Source organism: Biomphalaria glabrata, chromosome 13, assembly GCF_947242115.1.
Source record: "Biomphalaria glabrata chromosome 13, xgBioGlab47.1, whole genome shotgun sequence".
NCBI classification, from domain to species: Eukaryota; Metazoa; Mollusca; class Gastropoda; family Planorbidae; genus Biomphalaria; species Biomphalaria glabrata.
The window spans coordinates 32178452-32197885 of NC_074723.1; the positions used below are offsets into that span (position 1 = coordinate 32178452).

General features: G+C 37.9%; 1 protein-coding gene across 4 annotated transcripts in view; it reads left to right on the forward strand.

Annotated features, from left to right (window-relative positions):
- The window catches only part of LOC106062948 (uncharacterized), a 192057-nt gene that overhangs the window by 124364 nt on the left and 48259 nt on the right, over positions 1-19434 (forward strand). For all 4 annotated transcript variants that reach the window (XR_008774238.1, XM_056007479.1, XM_056007476.1 and 1 more), the window contains exons 2-4: positions 1101-1251; positions 12948-13151; positions 16355-16544. Coding sequence is in view for 3 of the 4 variants with exons in the window: in XM_056007479.1 (XP_055863454.1) it covers positions 1101-1251; positions 12948-13151; positions 16355-16544 (545 nt within the window). In the remaining variant the exon portion in view is untranslated. The remainder of the gene's footprint in view (positions 1-1100; positions 1252-12947; positions 13152-16354; positions 16545-19434) is intronic.

Here is a 19434-nt window from a genome sequence, read left to right on the forward strand (position 1 = left end):
ATGATACAAAGTTAACTAGCATACAGGACACATAATATCGCCAGTGTATAACAAATATAATGTGCTATTACACTATCAGATATACATTGTTATTGACAAGCTCATTTAGTATTATTTACATTATTGCTTTTGTCTAGCGCAGTGGTTCCCAAACCCTTTTCTTAACGGAAAACATTCTGAGTATTTAGCGGAGCACCTTTTTTTTTTTTTTTTTTGAGAGGCCAATTCACGCGGTGGCCTACTAGTTAATTATTCCAGTAGTTCGTGGAACACCCATTCTGGCCTCCCGGAACACTTGGGTTCATCGGAACACAGTTTGGGAAACACTGGTTCTAGCGTCTTCTATGTTCATGTTATATGCTCACTGCGCTTTGGTCCAATTTTATTATGGGTGATTTGGAAGAAGCTCCTGACTTGAGGCGCTTAGCAATACAACTCACCTCGAATTCATACATGTACAGTCTGTATCAGGATTTGAACTCACCCCCTCCCTTTCAAGCAGCCAAATGGTTTTTGCCATTCAGCCAATCATAGTCATAACTTCTGGTTTCCATTTCGTTCACATCTGTAGAGTTACTTGGAACTCGGAGCATCATCTTCCTCTATTTCAGGAATGTCATGTCATCTTGTAAATGTCGTGTCATCTTGTAAATGTCATGTCATCTTGTAAATGTTATGTCATCTTGTAAATGTCATGTCATCTCGTGAAATTCATTTCGTGAAATTTCGTGTCATCTAATAAATGCCATGTCATGCAATAGAAAATCTAAAATAAAAATTATTTTTTTTCAAGAACACATTTCGACCATCGTGTTAGTGCGACAAAGCTTCTTGTAAAAAAAAAAAAAGGACATGCAATCAATCATCAATGGTTCTAATGTTTTTAAGATTGAAAACCCCGCTTTTGTCATGGTCTTGGACAACGATTGATAACTGTACTCAACTATCATGCGAGAGAGAGACACTGCACGGGTTAACGCTTTGTTGACACCTCTTGAAGCTGCCACTCTCGTTTTATCTACCTCTTAGAAATCACGCAGCCTCTCAATGCTTAGGCCTCAAACTTTAGATGCCTTTTTTTTTTTTTTCTCTTTCTTCAGAATCTGTTAAAGCAGGAGCGGAGACATACAGCCACAAGCCAAGGGCGTAACGTCAACCAGGAGCGCCTGGACGAGCTCAGAGCACAAGTGATAGAACGAGCAAAGAGCTACATCGGCGTACCCTATGGAAGGAAATATTGGAGCCCAGATTGTAAGTTGGGTTTATTCTCACTTGCATGTTTCTATGGTGACGCCGGGAAGGTGTTAGCGATTGGTTGTGAATGATGCAACATAGGTGGCGTTGTCGTCACTTGGTCTTAGGACAGAAGACTTCAGAACATGAAACTGAAAGGCTATGTTATTCTAGCGAGTTAGATTTTGTTTAAAAAATATTATTACTAAAGTTTAGTGCATTTTTTATATTTACCAACTTGATATATTATAATAAAAGTTCTATTTAGTTTGTTCACAAAGGAAGTTTTTCAAGTTATTTCAAGATTTATAAGTTAAAATATAATAAGCCTACAGCGGTTTAGTTGTCTACCAGAAGTTTGGTGCTCCAAGTCAACGACCGACATCAATTCGTCTGTTTTAAAAAGCCCGTGACATTGACACTATGCTTGAACTTATTTGGAAACGTCATGGGGACTTTTGATTCCTCTAGGACAGCGGTTCTCAACCTTTTAAGCCCGGCGGCCCCTTTTTACAATCTCCCACTCCGTCGCGGCCCCCTCCAGACACACACATACAACAATAGAAGAATAGACAAAAACAATCCATATTTTCGATGGTCTTAGGCGACCCCTGACAAATCGTCATTCGACCCCCCCAAGGTTGTCGCGACCCACATGCTGAGAACCCCTGATCTAGGACAAGTCATGGTCACTTGGATCTAAATCTAATTTGGAAAAGTCTTACTTTTTAATTTCTTTTTTTTTTTTTTTTTTTTTTTTGTAAAGTTATCTAAAATTACATTAAAGACGGTCGATGATGATCTCACAGATCCCCTTTTTGAGACTCAGTGTGATTCCACAGATCCTCACTTTTGAGACTTCTTGAGAAGCTTATAGATTCCCATATTTGACACTAGATGGAAACCCCACATTTCCCTAACTTAGAGAATAGCAACACTACAGGTCCTCATGTTTGAGACCGGATAGTGAGCCCACAGATCTCTAAGTTTGAGACTTGATAGTGACCCCACAGATCCCTAAGTTTGAGACTTGATAGTGACCCCACAGATCCCTACGTTTGAGACTTGATAGTGACCCTTATGTTTACAACTTGAGTTTATAAAACAGCCCTGTACTCTGACAAATAAAACGAAACAAAGTAAAAACTTTAATTGTTCCGCGCCGTTCCAGTCTTAATTAATGATGGGTGTTGCTATAACAACGAGTGGAGTCGAAACAAAAGACAAAATACGAAACGTGTTTGCACAGCGAAACAAATAAAAAAGTTGGAAAGCATTGTTTCGTTACCTTTGTTTGTTCTCGTAGAATGTGGCCATGAATTTTGGAAGAGCTTTTGTACTAACAAAACATACAAGCCATTGCATGCGTAATGTCTTCGTTTATTTCCACGCGACATTTGTCCGGACTTTCTAAAGTCATGGGCATTTCAAAGCGTGGTTCACTTTTAGGTTCCTCTCTAAGCAAAAGTGCTTCAAGATCGATATTTGTTTCAATGGGAACATTTGTCTGGACATTTCAAAATTGATTGTGCTTTTAGGCTTTACGGATAGAACTGAGATGCTTCTATGGTTTGGTTCTTGTTGGTTTCATACAAAGGTGGCTGGACTGTCGTTCGGTCGTCGCGATGGTCCCGGATTCATCAAACCCCCACTGCCATCCCCCATCGTCCTGCGGGAGGCTTGGGCAGGGAGGTAGACAGGGGCGGACTGGTTATACGGGCATTCGGGCAAAAACCTGGTGGACCGGTACCAAATTTGGCCCGCAGAGCCACCGAAAGGGTCGCATAAACGCCACCATGTATTAAATTGTTAAACATTGTATGATATTCTCTTATAAAAGGAACCCTCTATGAAAAAAAATCGTGTACAGACTCTACAGGTTAAAACTAATTTAATACAGTTCCCAAAATAATGTAGTAGCCTACATCAGACAGTGCTACTAGTAGGCTCCAATATTATACAGCCTACACACTTAGCGATTAAAAAGCAAAAGCAACATAAGGCCTAGATGGTTTATAAAGATTTAGTGTTCTCTGTATGCATACGTGCAGTTATCGATACATTATCAGACTTAACAGAATGATTTTGAAGTCGGGCTAGAATTCGATGCCCATCCTATGATATACAATGCACTGATTGAGACACCCAGTTCGCATCTGGATGTAGATGTCTTTAACTCGTGAAGGAACATACGAAACGTGGAAATCAAACAAACATTTGTTTACAATATTTTAATCCTAATAATAACTGACCTTGCAGACATCTTTGAAGCACTGAACATTTACTAAGAAGATTATTTCTACCTGAACGCGAGCGTACAGCTGTAGATTTGTGAAATCATCAAACAAAATTTCCTCAGTCGATTACAAAAGATTTTATTTCTCTCTAACAAATCTCAATTCTATCAGTGGTAGAGAATGACTATTTTGTGAAGGGTAATAATATCCTGTATAATACTATTATATCTTGTAAATGCACGTTGAGAGACTTGGCGTTGATCTATAGTGACTATAGAGGGACACATCACTACTACTGTGTCGCGAATGTGTAAAATGCTGGGTTCGTGCTTCCTGGAGTACTCTTGACACGTGACAAACAGATACTACAAACTGACTTAAGTCCGTTTCAGCAGACAAAATATAAAGTTTATTTGACAACAATAATAATAATACTGCACTCCTTGTTAGTGCTACAAGTCAAGAAATAAACAATCCTATCCGCATGACAGCGGTATCAAATATATTCAATACGTTAAACTCTCCAGAGTAGATTACAAATCACGTCCGCATCTCAGCGGGTAACACTGTACAGAATATACAGAATAACTACTAGAAATACATGTCTCAAAAAGACCACTGATATCAACTGCCCAAAAGATACTTCTTAACTCAGAGTTACAACTCGACTAAAACGCTACTATTAAATCATATCTTACTGAATCATCCAGAGGATACCACTTGACTGACTTGACTGAACTCAAAGTCAACTTTTTTCATTCTACTTCCTGTTTTCTACATCAAGAATTCCACGTGTCTTTTAACCTCTTAACATGAGGTGAACATTAAATCAGGCAATGTCAACTCAGACTGTGACATATCTGTAATCCTGCGATTAATACTTTGCCTGAACTCGTCTCATAACTGATTCTATTCTTCTATAGGTACGGTTCTCAAAAAAACTGAGATACCTTAGCGTTAGATCATTGGTTAGAGCTAAGGGTAAAGGTCATGTTCTAAAGACTTTATAAAAAAAGACACAAGCATCCCAGAACTGATTCATTTATGGTCATCAAACTCTATAGAAGTGAACGCTTGGGAGGCTCAAGTCCTCTCTTCCAAAAGCTCTGAACAATATTTCAGCAGACAGGTCAAGAGAATGCGGCTTCCCAGATTTTTCGAAACAAAATTTAGCAACCAATTTTGAATTCAAATAAAGAACGTAGCAAAATTTAAGGTGACAGGAATTACCACTGATTGATAGGCTGTGACTGACACGTTACATCAGACAGTGCACTCCGGAGAATGGTATCTGCCACTCCAATATAATAAGGTATACTAATCAAGTGACCAATATTGTGATCTTCAAAAGTACTAATTTGACCACCGGCGGACAATGGCTATGTTTGCGTTTGTTTTTGCAAAATTTGTAGGTCGCAGCTGGGGCTGCGTAGCCACGTTAAATATTGCATCCCTATTTAATATTCGAAGTCTAAGATATCAATGTTTTCCAAACGTTTTCCTTAATATAACACTTCGCACATTTTGAGTATTTTGCGGAACATTTTGTTTATTTTTCAGAGAGATAAATTCACATCGTGGCCTACTAATTATTTCAGTAGTTCTCGGAACACCTATTCAGACACAGATTGGGAAACCCTGTCTTATATAATAAATAGATTGACCTAGCCGCATTTTTTTTCTCCAATGGTCAAGTACATTTGACTGCCGGAGAATTTAGTTTCGAATCTGCAATGAGAGTTATCCCCTCCAGTTTCCTTTTTGATTAAAATTTCGTTCTCTATTTTAAATTCTGTCTACGTTAATGCAGGAATGGCGTCAGTTTCACATTTCGGAAATGAAAACTAATAGAATAAGAAAAAAAAAAGAAAACATAACGTTTCAGTTTGAAGCCGTCAGATCTGAAGAGCCCCCCCCCCCTTCCCGTCCCGACTGCTGTCACCTGCCGTGAGTTCCATTCATCGGGCAGCGAAAGGTCGACCTCAATTGCCACAGTTACTGAACCATACCGTGATTGGAAACACTGACAAGGGATGGCTTTTTCTACTTGTATTTTTTTATCGCTTCTCAACGATTAAGTGATAAACGCAATTTTCTACTATCGATCTTGGCTTGTTTTTTTTTTCTTTTTTTTTTTTTTTTTGCAAAGCTTATACCAGCTCACTGCCTATCTGTCTGTTTGTTTGTTTGTTATCGAAAAAAGGAACTAATTTTACAGTATTGAGATATATTGTAAATATATTTGATATATTTTAAATGTGCAGTTTTTCCCTTAGATAAGCCTTTTATTATGTTTTTTTTTTAAAGTTTTGTTTATATTTGGTTGTTTTTTTAAATAAATGCTTAAAAAATGGAAGGGCGCAGAAGGGGAGAACAAGAAAAGGTGGGGAAGGGGTCCACTTCTGGTTGAGGTTAAATTATATCTATTTGTAACAAATTGTTGAAGATGCTTCGACTGATGATTCCGATCTGAAGTCCCCATCCATTCATCCCAGTCGCACTAAGGCCCATGTGGGTCTCTGGCCTGCTTCAGCACTACCTTCCATTTGGATCTCTCTTGGGCTTTTCGTCTCCATGCATGAGCTCTTGAAGTTTTTTTGTTAGATTTGCCTCTACATCGTCAATCCATCGTATTCGTGGTCTGCCTTTGGATCGCTTTCCGATCTTATGTAAAGAGTTCCCCTTTCAGGCCTTGCGATCTATAGGGCAGATGGTGTTTATGTGACCACGGTTAATGACGGTGTTATGTAGCCAGCACATCGATCAACCGCCTAAATTGGAGCCAGAGAATCACGAAATTATAAGGTCCATTCTTCACCAGGATTCGAACCCGGGACCTCTGACCATTTGTGTTTCTCTACTGCTTGCGAATGATCATGGCAAAAACAACAACAAATATTTATTTCTCTTAATGTACTAAATGTGGTCTTACTCGTTATGAATAGAATAAAGTACTAATTTAGATATTAAAATATGGATCTTTCTAATTATCAAAGCATTCATTTCAATTTTCTTTGTTACTAGTTGTTGGTTTCGAAATCATTTGTGAATAACTATAAATAGCTAGGTGTTTTTTTTTATGTTTTTTTGGTGTACAAAATATAGAAAGTCTTGATACATTTATGTACATTTATTTTTCAAGGTTTCTTATATATTTTTTCTTTAGCATTGCAGAATCAAAGTTCTAAGCTCTATCGCTTGTGTCACGAAGAACTTTGTTGGCAAAACTGATGCTACAACAGGGAGTCCTTGACATTGCTTAAAGAGAGTTATTTAAACCGACTAAAAATAAAATTTTAAAGAAAAACAATTAATTTAATTAATTAACTTTATTTGATCGCGTCGATTCCTTGCAAAAAAGCCAAAAGTAGTATTGACCATGTATAACCGATGTGTCTTGCTTGGTCGACATTGCGAGCCAGTCACTGATAGTTTCACAAAGTCATGCCTTAGCTTCTATAGATCTATTGTTACCGTTTTTACAAGACTAGCAGCAACTATCTGTAACTTTGCCAGTTGTTATGGAGTGTATATGTGTTTCTCACTGATAGTTTCACAAAGTCATGCCTTAGCTTCTATAGATCTATTGTTACCGTTTTTACAAGACTAGCAGCAACTATCTGTAACTTTGCCAGTTGTTATGGAGTGTATATGTGTTTCTCACTGATAGTTTCACAAAGTCATGCCTTAGCTTCTAGAGATCTATTGTTACCGTTTTTACAAGACTAGCAGCAACTATCTGTAACTTTGCCAGTTGTTATGGAGTGTATATGTGTTTCTCACTGATAGTTTCACAAAGTCATGCCTTAGCTTCTAGAGATCTATTGTTACCGTTTTTACAAGACTAGCAGCAACTATCTGTAACTTTGCCAGTTGTTATGGAGTGTATATGTGTTTCTCACTGATAGTTTCACAAAGTCATGCCTTAGCTTCTAGAGATCTATTGTTACCGTTTTTACAAGACTAGCAGCAACTATCTGTAACTTTGCCAGTTGTTATGGAGTGTATATGTGTTTCTCACTGATAGTTTCACAAAGTCATGCCTTAGCTTCTAGAGATCTATTGTTACCGTTTTTACAAGACTAGCAGCAACTATCTGTAACTTTGCCAGTTGTTATGGAGTGTATATGTGTTTCTCACTGATAGTTTCACAAAGTCATGCCTTAGCTTCTAGAGATCTATTGTTACCGTTTTTACAAGACTAGCAGCAACTATCTGTAACTTTGCCAGTTGTTATGGAGTGTATATGTGTTTCTCACTGATAGTTTCACAAAGTCATGCCTTAGCTTCTAGAGATCTATTGTTACCGTTTTTACAAGACTAGCAGCAACTATCTGTAACTTTGCCAGTTGTTATGGAGTGTATATGTGTTTCTCACTGATAGTTTCACAAAGTCATGCCTTAGCTTCTAGAGATCTATTGTTACCGTTTTTACAAGACTAGCAGCAACTATCTGTAACTTTGCCAGTTGTTATGGAGTGTATATGTGTTTCTCACTGATAGTTTCACAAAGTCATGCCTTAGCTTCTAGAGATCTATTGTTACCGTTTTTACAAGACTAGCAGCAACTATCTGTAACTTTGCCAGTTGTTATGGAGTGTATATGTGTTTCTCACTGATAGTTTCACAAAGTCATGCCTTAGCTTCTAGAGATCTATTGTTACCGTTTTTACAAGACTAGCAGCAACTATCTGTAACTTTGCCAGTTGTTATGGAGTGTATATGTGTTTCTCACTGATAGTTTCACAAAGTCATGCCTTAGCTTCTAGAGATCTATTGTTACCGTTTTTACAAGACTAGCAGCAACTATCTGTAACTTTGCCAGTTGTTATGGAGTGTATATGTGTTTCTCACTGATAGTTTCACAAAGTCATGCCTTAGCTTCTAGAGATCTATTGTTACCGTTTTTACAAGACTAGCAGCAACTATCTGTAACTTTGCCAGTTGTTATGGAGTGTATATGTGTTTCTCACTGATAGTTTCACAAAGTCATGCCTTAGCTTCTAGAGATCTATTGTTACCGTTTTTACAAGACTAGCAGCAACTATCTGTAACTTTGCCAGTTGTTATGGAGTGTATATGTGTTTCTCACTGATAGTTTCACAAAGTCATGCCTTAGCTTCTAGAGATCTATTGTTACCGTTTTTACAAGACTAGCAGCAACTATCTGTAACTTTGCCAGTTGTTATGGAGTGTATATGTGTTTCTCACTGATAGTTTCACAAAGTCATGCCTTAGCTTCTAGAGATCTATTGTTACCGTTTTTACAAGACTAGCAGCAACTATCTGTAACTTTGCCAGTTGTTATGGAGTGTATATGTGTTTCTCACTGATAGTTTCACAAAGTCATGCCTTAGCTTCTAGAGATCTATTGTTACCGTTTTTACAAGACTAGCAGCAACTATCTGTAACTTTGCCAGTTGTTATGGAGTGTATATGTGTTTCTCACTGATAGTTTCACAAAGTCATGCCTTAGCTTCTAGAGATCTATTGTTACCGTTTTTACAAGACTAGCAGCAACTATCTGTAACTTTGCCAGTTGTTATGGAGTGTATATGTGTTTCTCACTGATAGTTTCACAAAGTCATGCCTTAGCTTCTAGAGATCTATTGTTACCGTTTTTACAAGACTAGCAGCAACTATCTGTAACTTTGCCAGTTGTTATGGAGTGTATATGTGTTTCTCACTGATAGTTTCACAAAGTCATGCCTTAGCTTCTAGAGATCTATTGTTACCGTTTTTACAAGACTAGCAGCAACTATCTGTAACTTTGCCAGTTGTTATGGAGTGTATATGTGTTTCTCACTGATAGTTTCACAAAGTCATGCCTTAGCTTCTAGAGATCTATTGTTACCGTTTTTACAAGACTAGCAGCAACTATCTGTAACTTTGCCAGTTGTTATGGAGTGTATATGTGTTTCTCACTGATAGTTTCACAAAGTCATGCCTTAGCTTCTAGAGATCTATTGTTACCGTTTTTACAAGACTAGCAGCAACTATCTGTAACTTTGCCAGTTGTTATGGAGTGTATATGTGTTTCTCACTGATAGTTTCACAAAGTCATGCCTTAGCTTCTAGAGATCTATTGTTACCGTTTTTACAAGACTAGCAGCAACTATCTGTAACTTTGCCAGTTGTTATGGAGTGTATATGTGTTTCTCACTGATAGTTTCACAAAGTCATGCCTTAGCTTCTAGAGATCTATTGTTACCGTTTTTACAAGACTAGCAGCAACTATCTGTAACTTTGCCAGTTGTTATGGAGTGTATATGTGTTTCTCACTGATAGTTTCACAAAGTCATGCCTTAGCTTCTAGAGATCTATTGTTACCGTTTTTACAAGACTAGCAGCAACTATCTGTAACTTTGCCAGTTGTTATGGAGTGTATATGTGTTTCTCACTGATAGTTTCACAAAGTCATGCCTTAGCTTCTAGAGATCTATTGTTACCGTTTTTACAAGACTAGCAGCAACTATCTGTAACTTTGCCAGTTGTTATGGAGTGTATATGTGTTTCTCACTGATAGTTTCACAAAGTCATGCCTTAGCTTCTAGAGATCTATTGTTACCGTTTTTACAAGACTAGCAGCAACTATCTGTAACTTTGCCAGTTGTTATGGAGTGTATATGTGTTTCCAAGGTAACGATGAGGAAAGGGAAGCAGTTGTTTTTGGTTGGAGAGTTTCTGATGAAACCACCAGATTGAAACTGCCTATTGAAACAATTTTTTAACAATTTAAACAATTTATTTTGCTCTCCACGGTCTCTTGCCAGTTTTTTAATATTCTCCCCGCTCTTTCCTGTCCTCTCGGCTTCATCTAGTACACTGCGTCGCCATGTTCTTTTTTGGTCTTCCTCTTCCTGGGGCTTGCACTCTAAGGCTTGAGATCTGTTGCTGGTATCTTTTCTAAGGGTGTGACCAATGCATCTCCACTTTCTCTCTAAGATCTGCACCTCTGTATTTCTCTGTCCACCCCTCTCCCACAGTTTTCTGTTTTCTATTTGGTCATACCAGTGTATTTTTAAGATATTTCTCAGGCATCTGTTGATGAAGGTCTGTACTTTCTTTGTTGTCGCTTCAGTTACTCTCAATGTTTAAGAACCATACAGTAGGACAGCCTTGACATTAGAGTTTAAGATTCTTATTTTAGTCTTGTTAGAGATGTGGGAAGATTTTCAGATTAGTTTTATGTGTAAAAATGTTCGACGCGCTAGATTTATTCGACGTTTAATGTCTTCATGATAGCTGAAGGAGTTTTAGCTTCGAGAAATGACGCGTATTTATGCAGTGAGCTAGATTTTCGTGTAAATAACCTTTTATGTTGTAACTGCTACATCTAGATCTCAAGTTGAATCTGTATATTTAGAAAGAAATAGACGTGATATTAAGTTTGTTTAATAAAGACGTCTGTTCAGGTTTGTTAAAAGTTCTGTACTAAGAATTGTATTCGCCTACATTGGTTTAGTTGTACTAGCTGTTTGGGACTAGAAACCAACGGTTGAGCTACAACACCCTTGTACTTAAGTGCAGTCTGTCGGATACGTGGTATATATGTATGGCTGCCTGGTCGTGCGGTATGTGCTCTGGACTGTTGTTCGGACTTCTCAATGTTTCCGGGTTCATACCCTGCCCGCTGCCATCCCCGTCGTCCTGCGGGAGGTTTGGACTAGGAACTAAATTATCTTCAACTCTGAAGGAACATCCGAAACATGTGAAATATTTTACCAGCATATTCTCATGTCAGTTTTGAATGCTTATAACTATTTTCAGAAGGTGTTTGAATGAATAATGAATATCTTAAGTAGTGTGCGCGTGCGCCTGTGCGTATATCTGGGCTTGCTTGCGCGGTGAGTAATCACAGGAAGTGTAGATGAGCAGACGAGAATGTAGCTCCCCTGCTCATTTCTTTAGCTTCCGGTCTAAAAAAAAAGTACAAATGAATTATTTTTTTTAAATTTGATTGTCCAGAGCGACCATAGTTCTTTTCTCTTTGTTCCTCCTGTATGACACACTCCTCATTCCCTCCCTCCCACCCTCCCCGATGAGCCGTCCCCCTACCCTTGTACTCAGCCCACCTCTCCAAAAGACAAAACCAGATCGCGCGTGCCGTATCTGTTGACACTGGCGGTGTTACCTGGGTCCACTTTCTCCGCTTGGTGACAGGGCGTGGCAGATCAATGTCAGCACCCTTCCACCGGCAGCACCGTCCTGGTCTACTCCGGAGGCCCTTGGATGATGGAGAATGCCGCAACGCTTGACATATCGCCACGGGGCGCTTTTCCTGTTTCCCACACGAGCCCCCATCCCTGAACTCCAGCCTCCCCCACCCCAAATAGTGCCAACCCCCCGGGCAGCGGAAGTGTTTGCGTAGACGGGTTGACGTGATCACGTGAGTTAGGGCTGGACTACAGAATAAAAAAAAGTATATTATAATGGGCAGTATCACTCACGGCCGATATCTCTGGTCGTTGTGAATGTTCCCGATCGAAGCTGATAACCTCAATACGACACTGCATTGTTGCGCATAGTTTACTTACAATAGGACACGCCTGATAAAGTGATGGGTTGAAGACATCGATGATAATAGATTGTATAAATTTAGGTGACCACAGTTTGGTTGGCATACATTCTATTTATAGTGTTATTGTATTAGTTTAGCAAATAAAAGTTCTCAAACTATTACTCAGAAAAATGACGTAATTTTCCTAGTTTAGGCTAAAACATTTATTAGAACTAGTTGAAATCTTTACCTTCACCTGTTCTTTAGTCTGTTGAACCGCTGGGGCAGCACACGAGATCTGACAACCATCTCTCTCCATTCTTTTTTTTTTTTTTTTTTATGTCTTTTGCCAAAATTAGAGTCTCTTCCATAGATGGACTCGTCGTTTCCTTGATGTTGTCCTTCCATAGCTTCATCGTTGTCTGCCCCTGAAACTGTTCCCAGCAGAAAATTCTTCACGAGCTCTGATGATTTTTTTTTAAATGGCCGTACTGTCTTAAGTTATGATTTTTTTTTTTTTAATGTGGTCAGAATTATGCAATCCAAAATGCTCAGCGCCTTAGTTTGCTTTTATCCGGCCCCGATGAGATTGACCCAATAACACTGCATTGTTTCGTTGTATGATTTTACAAAGCTTATATTAACTCAATCCATCCGTCTGTCTGCCTGGGAGGATTCTTTTACACAATTTTTCTCCCACTTCCCATTTCTGATTAATTTGAATTTGTGCATAATTATGCATAGTCGATGAAAATACATGAATCAATTTAAAAAAAATTAAATAAGAAGTAATTAATTGATTTTCTTTTATATTGAAAAAGGAGTTTAAAGTTGCAGCATTGAGACATATTGTTGTGTTTTCGTGGTTCTTCCTCTTAGATAAGCTTTGTTTTAAAAAATAAAAGTTTTTATAAATGCTTGTTTTAAACTTCAGCTTGTTTCTTTAGTACCTGACAAAGTTTTGTTTGTCTGTCTAGCTCCAGAGTACAAGTCGCCCTTCTTCCTAGACTGCTGCGGCCTGGTCAGGAGAGTCATCAGAGATCTCCAGAATGAGCTCGGCTTCCGTCTGGGACCCGGTAACCAGGCCTACATGTACGACACGCTGCCCAATACACTCTGCGCTGACCAGATGAAGCCTGGAGACTTGGTCTTTATGACCGGAATTTACATCAACCCAAAAAGTAATTTGTAATCTTTGTACATAGAATAACAAACAATGAAAAGAGACAAGAACCACTACATCATTAACAAATTCATACTTACCAAATTCATACTTACCAAAGAGACAAAACCACCACATCATTACCAAATTCATACTTACCAAATTCATACTTACCAAAGAGACAAAACCACTACATCATTATGAAAGCCATAGACTTACGAAAGAAACAAAATCCACTTTCCACTACATCCATATCGAAAATTTAGACTTACCAAAGAGACAAAAACCACTACATCATTACTAAAGCACTACTAAAGACACTTAAGAATCTCACATATCAAACAATTGAAAAAGGAACCATTATAACCAAAGACATAGAAATATAAAGAATTGCCAACAAAACGACTTTTATGCACTAAATTTGTATTGTCTCTATACCAATAGTGAAAACATAATGATCGCTCAAGAATTTGGCCATTCGTTTTTCACACAGACGAAAACTTATGATAGTCAGTTTTAAAAAGCTTTATACAATTACATTTCTATATTCCCGAGATTCTGTAACAAATAACACGAGTCCTCCAAATTATATTATGTTTATTCCTCTTATTAGATTGCAACTTCTTCATGGTTTCAAAAAGGAATGTGATTACGGTTCTCGAAAAAACGGCTCTAACGATTTTCCTAGAAATTTGACAGCTTATTTATATCTTTAGGAAAAAAAAATAATTACAAGCTAATTAGCTACACAGTGAAAACTTTGATTCGACTGTAATAATTTTTCAGAATATGATACTAAAAAATGAAATTCGGTGTGTCACTGGAAAATATCCGCATACATTCATTAAAAAGTTAAATAAACAAATAGACTTTCAGAACATTTTGGTAACTTCTTGTGTAGAAATTGGGTGCGTGATGGTTAAGCACTTGGCTTCTGAACCTGGCGTCCTGGGTTTGAATCTTGGTGAAGACTATGAATTTGAATTTTGGAATTGTTAGGGCTCCTGTGACAAGAGGGACAATAAGAGTGGCTACCTTTATTTTTTATTAGAGTTAGTCCCCTTTATTACTTGATTTAAGTCCCTGTTAAGTGTTTACTATTGCCACTGTCTATTGAGTCTTTCAACTGACCAGTGTAGTTTGAACTAAATCTCTATAATGTTCAACTATTACTTGTGTTGTTGTACTATTGCTGTGTTACTCAAGAGGAGTGTGCCACTGTTGTGGGAAGAGTATTTCGATAATGAGCTAAGTAGACTTGTTAGTACTAAGTTGGTTTATGTAAATACTCTAGGTCTACTTAGTCTCTTATCCTCTCATGTATGTTTTTTTTAAAGACTTCTTTTGTTTAGATACGAGACAGTCGTGTGTCTCGTGAATGACGTCATTTCATTGTTAATGCATGTATGGTATTATTGTAAACCATCTTTTTTGGTTTTTCGGCATAAGACATTATTGTGCCTCTATGGTGGTGGTTCTTTAATTATATTGACCGCAAACTGTCTTGCTTCTTTGTCATTTTCTTGTGTGAGCCTTTATTTATTGCCATTTATATTTTCCAGGATCTTTTTTCTTTTGTTTGTAAATAAACTCCTTTTTTTTTTGTTGCAACTGAAATCTCAGAATTATTACTTGTCTCTCTCAGTAGTTTTATACATCTAGAGGCTATAGCTATTAGCCTAGATAATATAATTGGGACCACAAAGTACCACTGGACTAACTTGCCAGTGTACAGTACAGGTCACTGGTCTTATGACCTATCCTAATACTTGGTCACAGCTCCCCTGAGATCACCCAACTCTAAAAGGTACCTGACTTTAGTTGGGGAAAGTAAAGGTGGTTGGTCGCTGTGCTGGCCACATGACAACCTGCTCGTTAACCGTTGCCGAAAAAAAAAAAACAACAGATGACTTAAATTTTTTATGTATAAATCCGTCTAGACTACTGTCTTTGAATGTTTCTAAGTCTGATATCAACATAACCAAACTAGAAACTTGTTATGCCATATAGGCCTATCTAACGAGACCCAGTAGTCTAGTCCGACTATTGTCCTATTGTGTTATCATCTATATCACCATACTAGAATATTGTATACCTTATATCTAACTAGATCCAGGATTCTAGACTAGACTTCTGTCTTTTAATGTTACACCAAACTAGAATTTTATATACTCTGAGTAGATTTATACGGTAGGCGGGCACGATTCTCTAAAACGGCTCCGACGATTTTCTAGAAATTTAACAGTTGGTGTAAATCGTTCGGAAAAGAGTTACTAGCTCGTTGGCCACACTGGGAAAAGGTTAGTTTGACCGTTTTAATGCAATAAAATAATTTAGATTTGGCTAGAGACCTAGAAAATCTTTGTCTTGAACCGACTGCACGTCATCAAGTATTTCCGCATGTAGGTTTCATACATTGAAAAGTTCAATCAATTCATATTCAGGAACATTTGGCGTATCGTCTTCTAAGTCTAGATCTAAAAGCCAATCATTGGAATATTATAAAGTCTAGAAGATTTGTACATTCTCTTAACCAGGATTTTTACTCGAGGGGGGTGGGGGTGGGGATAGGTCTGTTTAAACAATGTTCCAATTTTTTTAAAACTTATTAGTTATTAAGAGCAAACTAATGGCTCTATAAGATGTATCAAGGATGTATAGATTTTTTTTTTAAAGTTTTTTTGTTGTTTTTTCTTGTTTCTCTGTCCTCAACCATCCTTAATCTTCGGACTCGAAGTCGTTATTATCAAACAAAATTATTATCACTAATTCACTAAATATTTAGTTAATTTTTAGATCGCTTCTTGTTTTGTTTTGTCGACAATGAATAGTCGTGTAAAATTCCAAAGGGAAGTGGGAGACCTAACATGCGCAAGATGCCTACCAATCAGAGAGTGACCTGATGTAAGCTTTGTAAAAAGGTAGAAAAAGTATAGAATCGGGCCGTGAGACGCGTCTCTAATATTTTTATGGCTTCCTGGCCGATAAAGTTTAGAGCCTGGCCGTGGCGTCTCTGATATTTGTATGGCTACCTGGCCGAAAAAGTTTGGTTATCACTAATGTATAAATATATATATAAAATGTTAAGCAGCAAACGTGGCTAGAATAAAAACACAAGTATGTCCAAGGTTGTAGTTTTTTTTTTCCATCTTGTAATAGTAAATAAGAGTTTTGACTGTACTAATAATTGAAGACTTGTTCAAACTGTGCTTTTTTTTTCAGGCAAGAAACAGTATCACAATATGGTCCATGTAGAGATTTGGCTGGGCGATGGCCAGAAGACGATTGGCTCAAGATGGAACTCTGGGAAGGTGGACATTTTCGATTCGTACAAGTTTCAGCCTAAAAGTTTCCACAGTGAAGAATACATCTTTAAGTCTGTAGACACCTGGTTGATGGGAGAGTGTCATAGGTCAGTGAACAGCTTGTTCACCTACTCTCTTAGTGAAAGTGTAATAGGTCAAAGAAACGTTTGTTCATCTAGTTTCTTAGTGAAAGTGTCATAGGTCAGTGAACAGTTTGTTCATCCAGTTTCTTAGTGAAAGTGTCATAGGTCACTGAACAGTTTGTTCATCTAGTTTCTTAGTGAAACTGTCATAGGTCACTGAACAGTTTGTTCATCTAGTTTCTTAGTGAAACTGTCATAGATCACTGAACAGTTTGTTCAGCTAGTTTCTTAGTGAAACTGTCATAGGTCACTGAACAGTTTGTTCATCTAGTTTCTTAGTGAAACTGTCATAGGTCACTGAACAGTTTGTTCAGCTAGTTTCTTAGTGAAACTGTCATAGGTCAGTGAGCAGTTTGTTCATCTAGTTTCTTAGTGAAAGTGCCATTTATCAGTGAACAGTTTGTTCATCTAGTTTCTTAGTGGAAGTGTCTTAGGTCAGTGAACAGTTTGTTCACCTAGTTTCTTAGTGGAAGTGTCTTAGGTCAGTGAACAGTTTGTTTAGCTAGTTTCTTAGTGGAAGTGTCTTAGGTCAATGAACAGTTTGTTCAGCTAGTTTCTTAGTGAAACTGTCACAGGTCAGTGAGCAGTTTGTTCAGCTAGTTTCTTAGTGGCAGTGTCTTAGGTCAGTGAACAGTTTGTTCAGCTAGTTTCTTAGTGAAACTGTCACAGGTCAGTGAGCAGTTTGTTCATCTAGTTTCTTAGTGAAACTGTCATAGATCACTGAACAGTTTGTTCAGCTAGTTTCTTAGTGAAACTGTCATAGGTCACTGAACAGTTTGTTCATCTAGTTTCTTAGTGAAACTGTCATAGGTCACTGAACAGTTTGTTCAGCTAGTTTCTTAGTGAAACTGTCATAGGTCAGTGAGCAGTTTGTTCAGCTAGTTTCTTAGTGAAAGTGCCATTTATCAGTGAACAGTTTGTTCAGCTAGTTTCTTAGTGGAAGTGTCATAGGTCACTGAACAGTTTGTTCAGCTAGTTTCTTAGTGGAAGTGTCTTAGGTCAGTGAGCAGTTTGTTCAGCTAGTTTCTTAGTGTAAGTGTCTTAGGTCAGTGAACAGTTTGTTCAGCTAGTTTCTTAGTGAAACTGTCACAGGTCAGTGAGCAGTTTGTTCAGCTAGTTTCTTAGTGAAAGTGCCATTTATCAGTGAACAGTTTGTTCATCTAGTTTCTTAGTGGAAGTGTCTTAGGTCAGTGAACAGTTTGTTCACCTAGTTTCTTAGTGGAAGTGTCTTAGGTCAGTGAACAGTTTGTTTAGCTAGTTTCTTAGTGGAAGTGTCTTAGGTCAGTGAACAGTTTGTTCAGCTAGTTTCTTAGTGAAACTGTCACAGGTCAGTGAGCAGTTTGTTCAGCTAGTTTCTTAGTGGCAGTGTCTTAGGTCAGTGAACAGTTTGTTCAGCTAGTTTCTTAGTAGAAGTGTCTTAGGTCAGTGAACAGTTTGTTCAGCTAGTTTCTTAGTGAAACTGTCACAGGTCAGTGAGCAGTTTGTTCAGCTAGTTTCTTAGTGGAAGTGTCATAGGTCACTGAACAGTTTGTTCAGCTAGTTTCTTAGTGGAAGTGTCTTAGGTCAGTGAGCAGTTTATTCAGCTAGTTTCTTAGTGGAAGTGTCTTAGGTCAGTGAACAGTTTGTTCAGCTAGTTTCTTAGTGAAACTGTCACAGGTCAGTGAGCAGTTTGTTCAGCTAGTTTCTTAGTGGAAGTGTCATAGGTCACTGAACAGTTTGTTCAGCTAGTTTCTTAGTGGAAGTGTCTTAGGTCAGTGAGCAGTTTGTTCAGCTAGTTTCTTAGTGGAAGTGTCATAGGTCACTGAACAGTTTGTTCAGCTAGTTTCTTAGTGGAAGTGTCTTAGGTCAGTGAACAGTTTGTTCAGCTAGTTTCTTAGTGAAACTGTCATAGGTCACTGAACAGTTTGTTCAGCTAGTTTCTTAGTAAAAGTCTCATGTTATTTCAAGGACAAATATTAAGTTATATTTCTTTCTTTCTTTTTTTTCATATAGTACGCTTTTGAGACCCCCCCCCCTCAACCCCTCATGGTCGTCAATGGAGGAGCGACATAGTCTTCGAAACCGTGCTCCTGTTGGCTTGTTGTTTTGTTCATGTTATCTGTCCTATTGTCTCCTATATTGGCAAATATTTACTGTTCAACAAAGAAAATCTTTTTTCAAATCTTTTAACTGTTTCCTTTAACAAATTCTGGGTAGTAAATAAACATCACATTCAGGGTAAAATATTGAAACAAATCTGTTGACGGTCTAAGCTGGCTTGTTCGTTTCATTATCTTCTCAATAGCTTTGGAGAATGGAAGGGGACATGACTTCTCAATTTACATTTACAAAGAGAGTTTCAAAAAGGCAAGGGACGTAATTAGAGAATCACCGGTAGATTGCTTTTTTCAGTGTTGTCTCCCTGTGCACTTCAAGTTATCATGTAATATATGATGTCATTTGTCTTTAAGCATTTTTTTTTATGCTATTTATGTAAATTTCGGTAACTCCATGATAGGTCGCCACTAAATATATTTATGCCATATGCATATGTACATATAGGGGGGAGTGGGGTAGGGGGCAAGCCACCATAAGAGTTTTATTACCTACACTTTGGTAACTTCTTGTGTGACTAAAGAGGCCAATCATTGATACAAAGCTGCAGTCGCAATTTGGGCATCTGTAATCACAAGGTACCGTTGCACTTTCAACCTTCTTTCTACTACTGCAATCCCGAGCCTTCCTTTAAGCTCGATCTCCATGTGGATCTATCCAGTGCCACTTTTTCCCAGCTGTTAGTGTCGATTTTGAAGAGCTTCAAGCTGCGTTTGCATACATCAGTTTGTACATATGAATATATGTGTATACAAGGCTT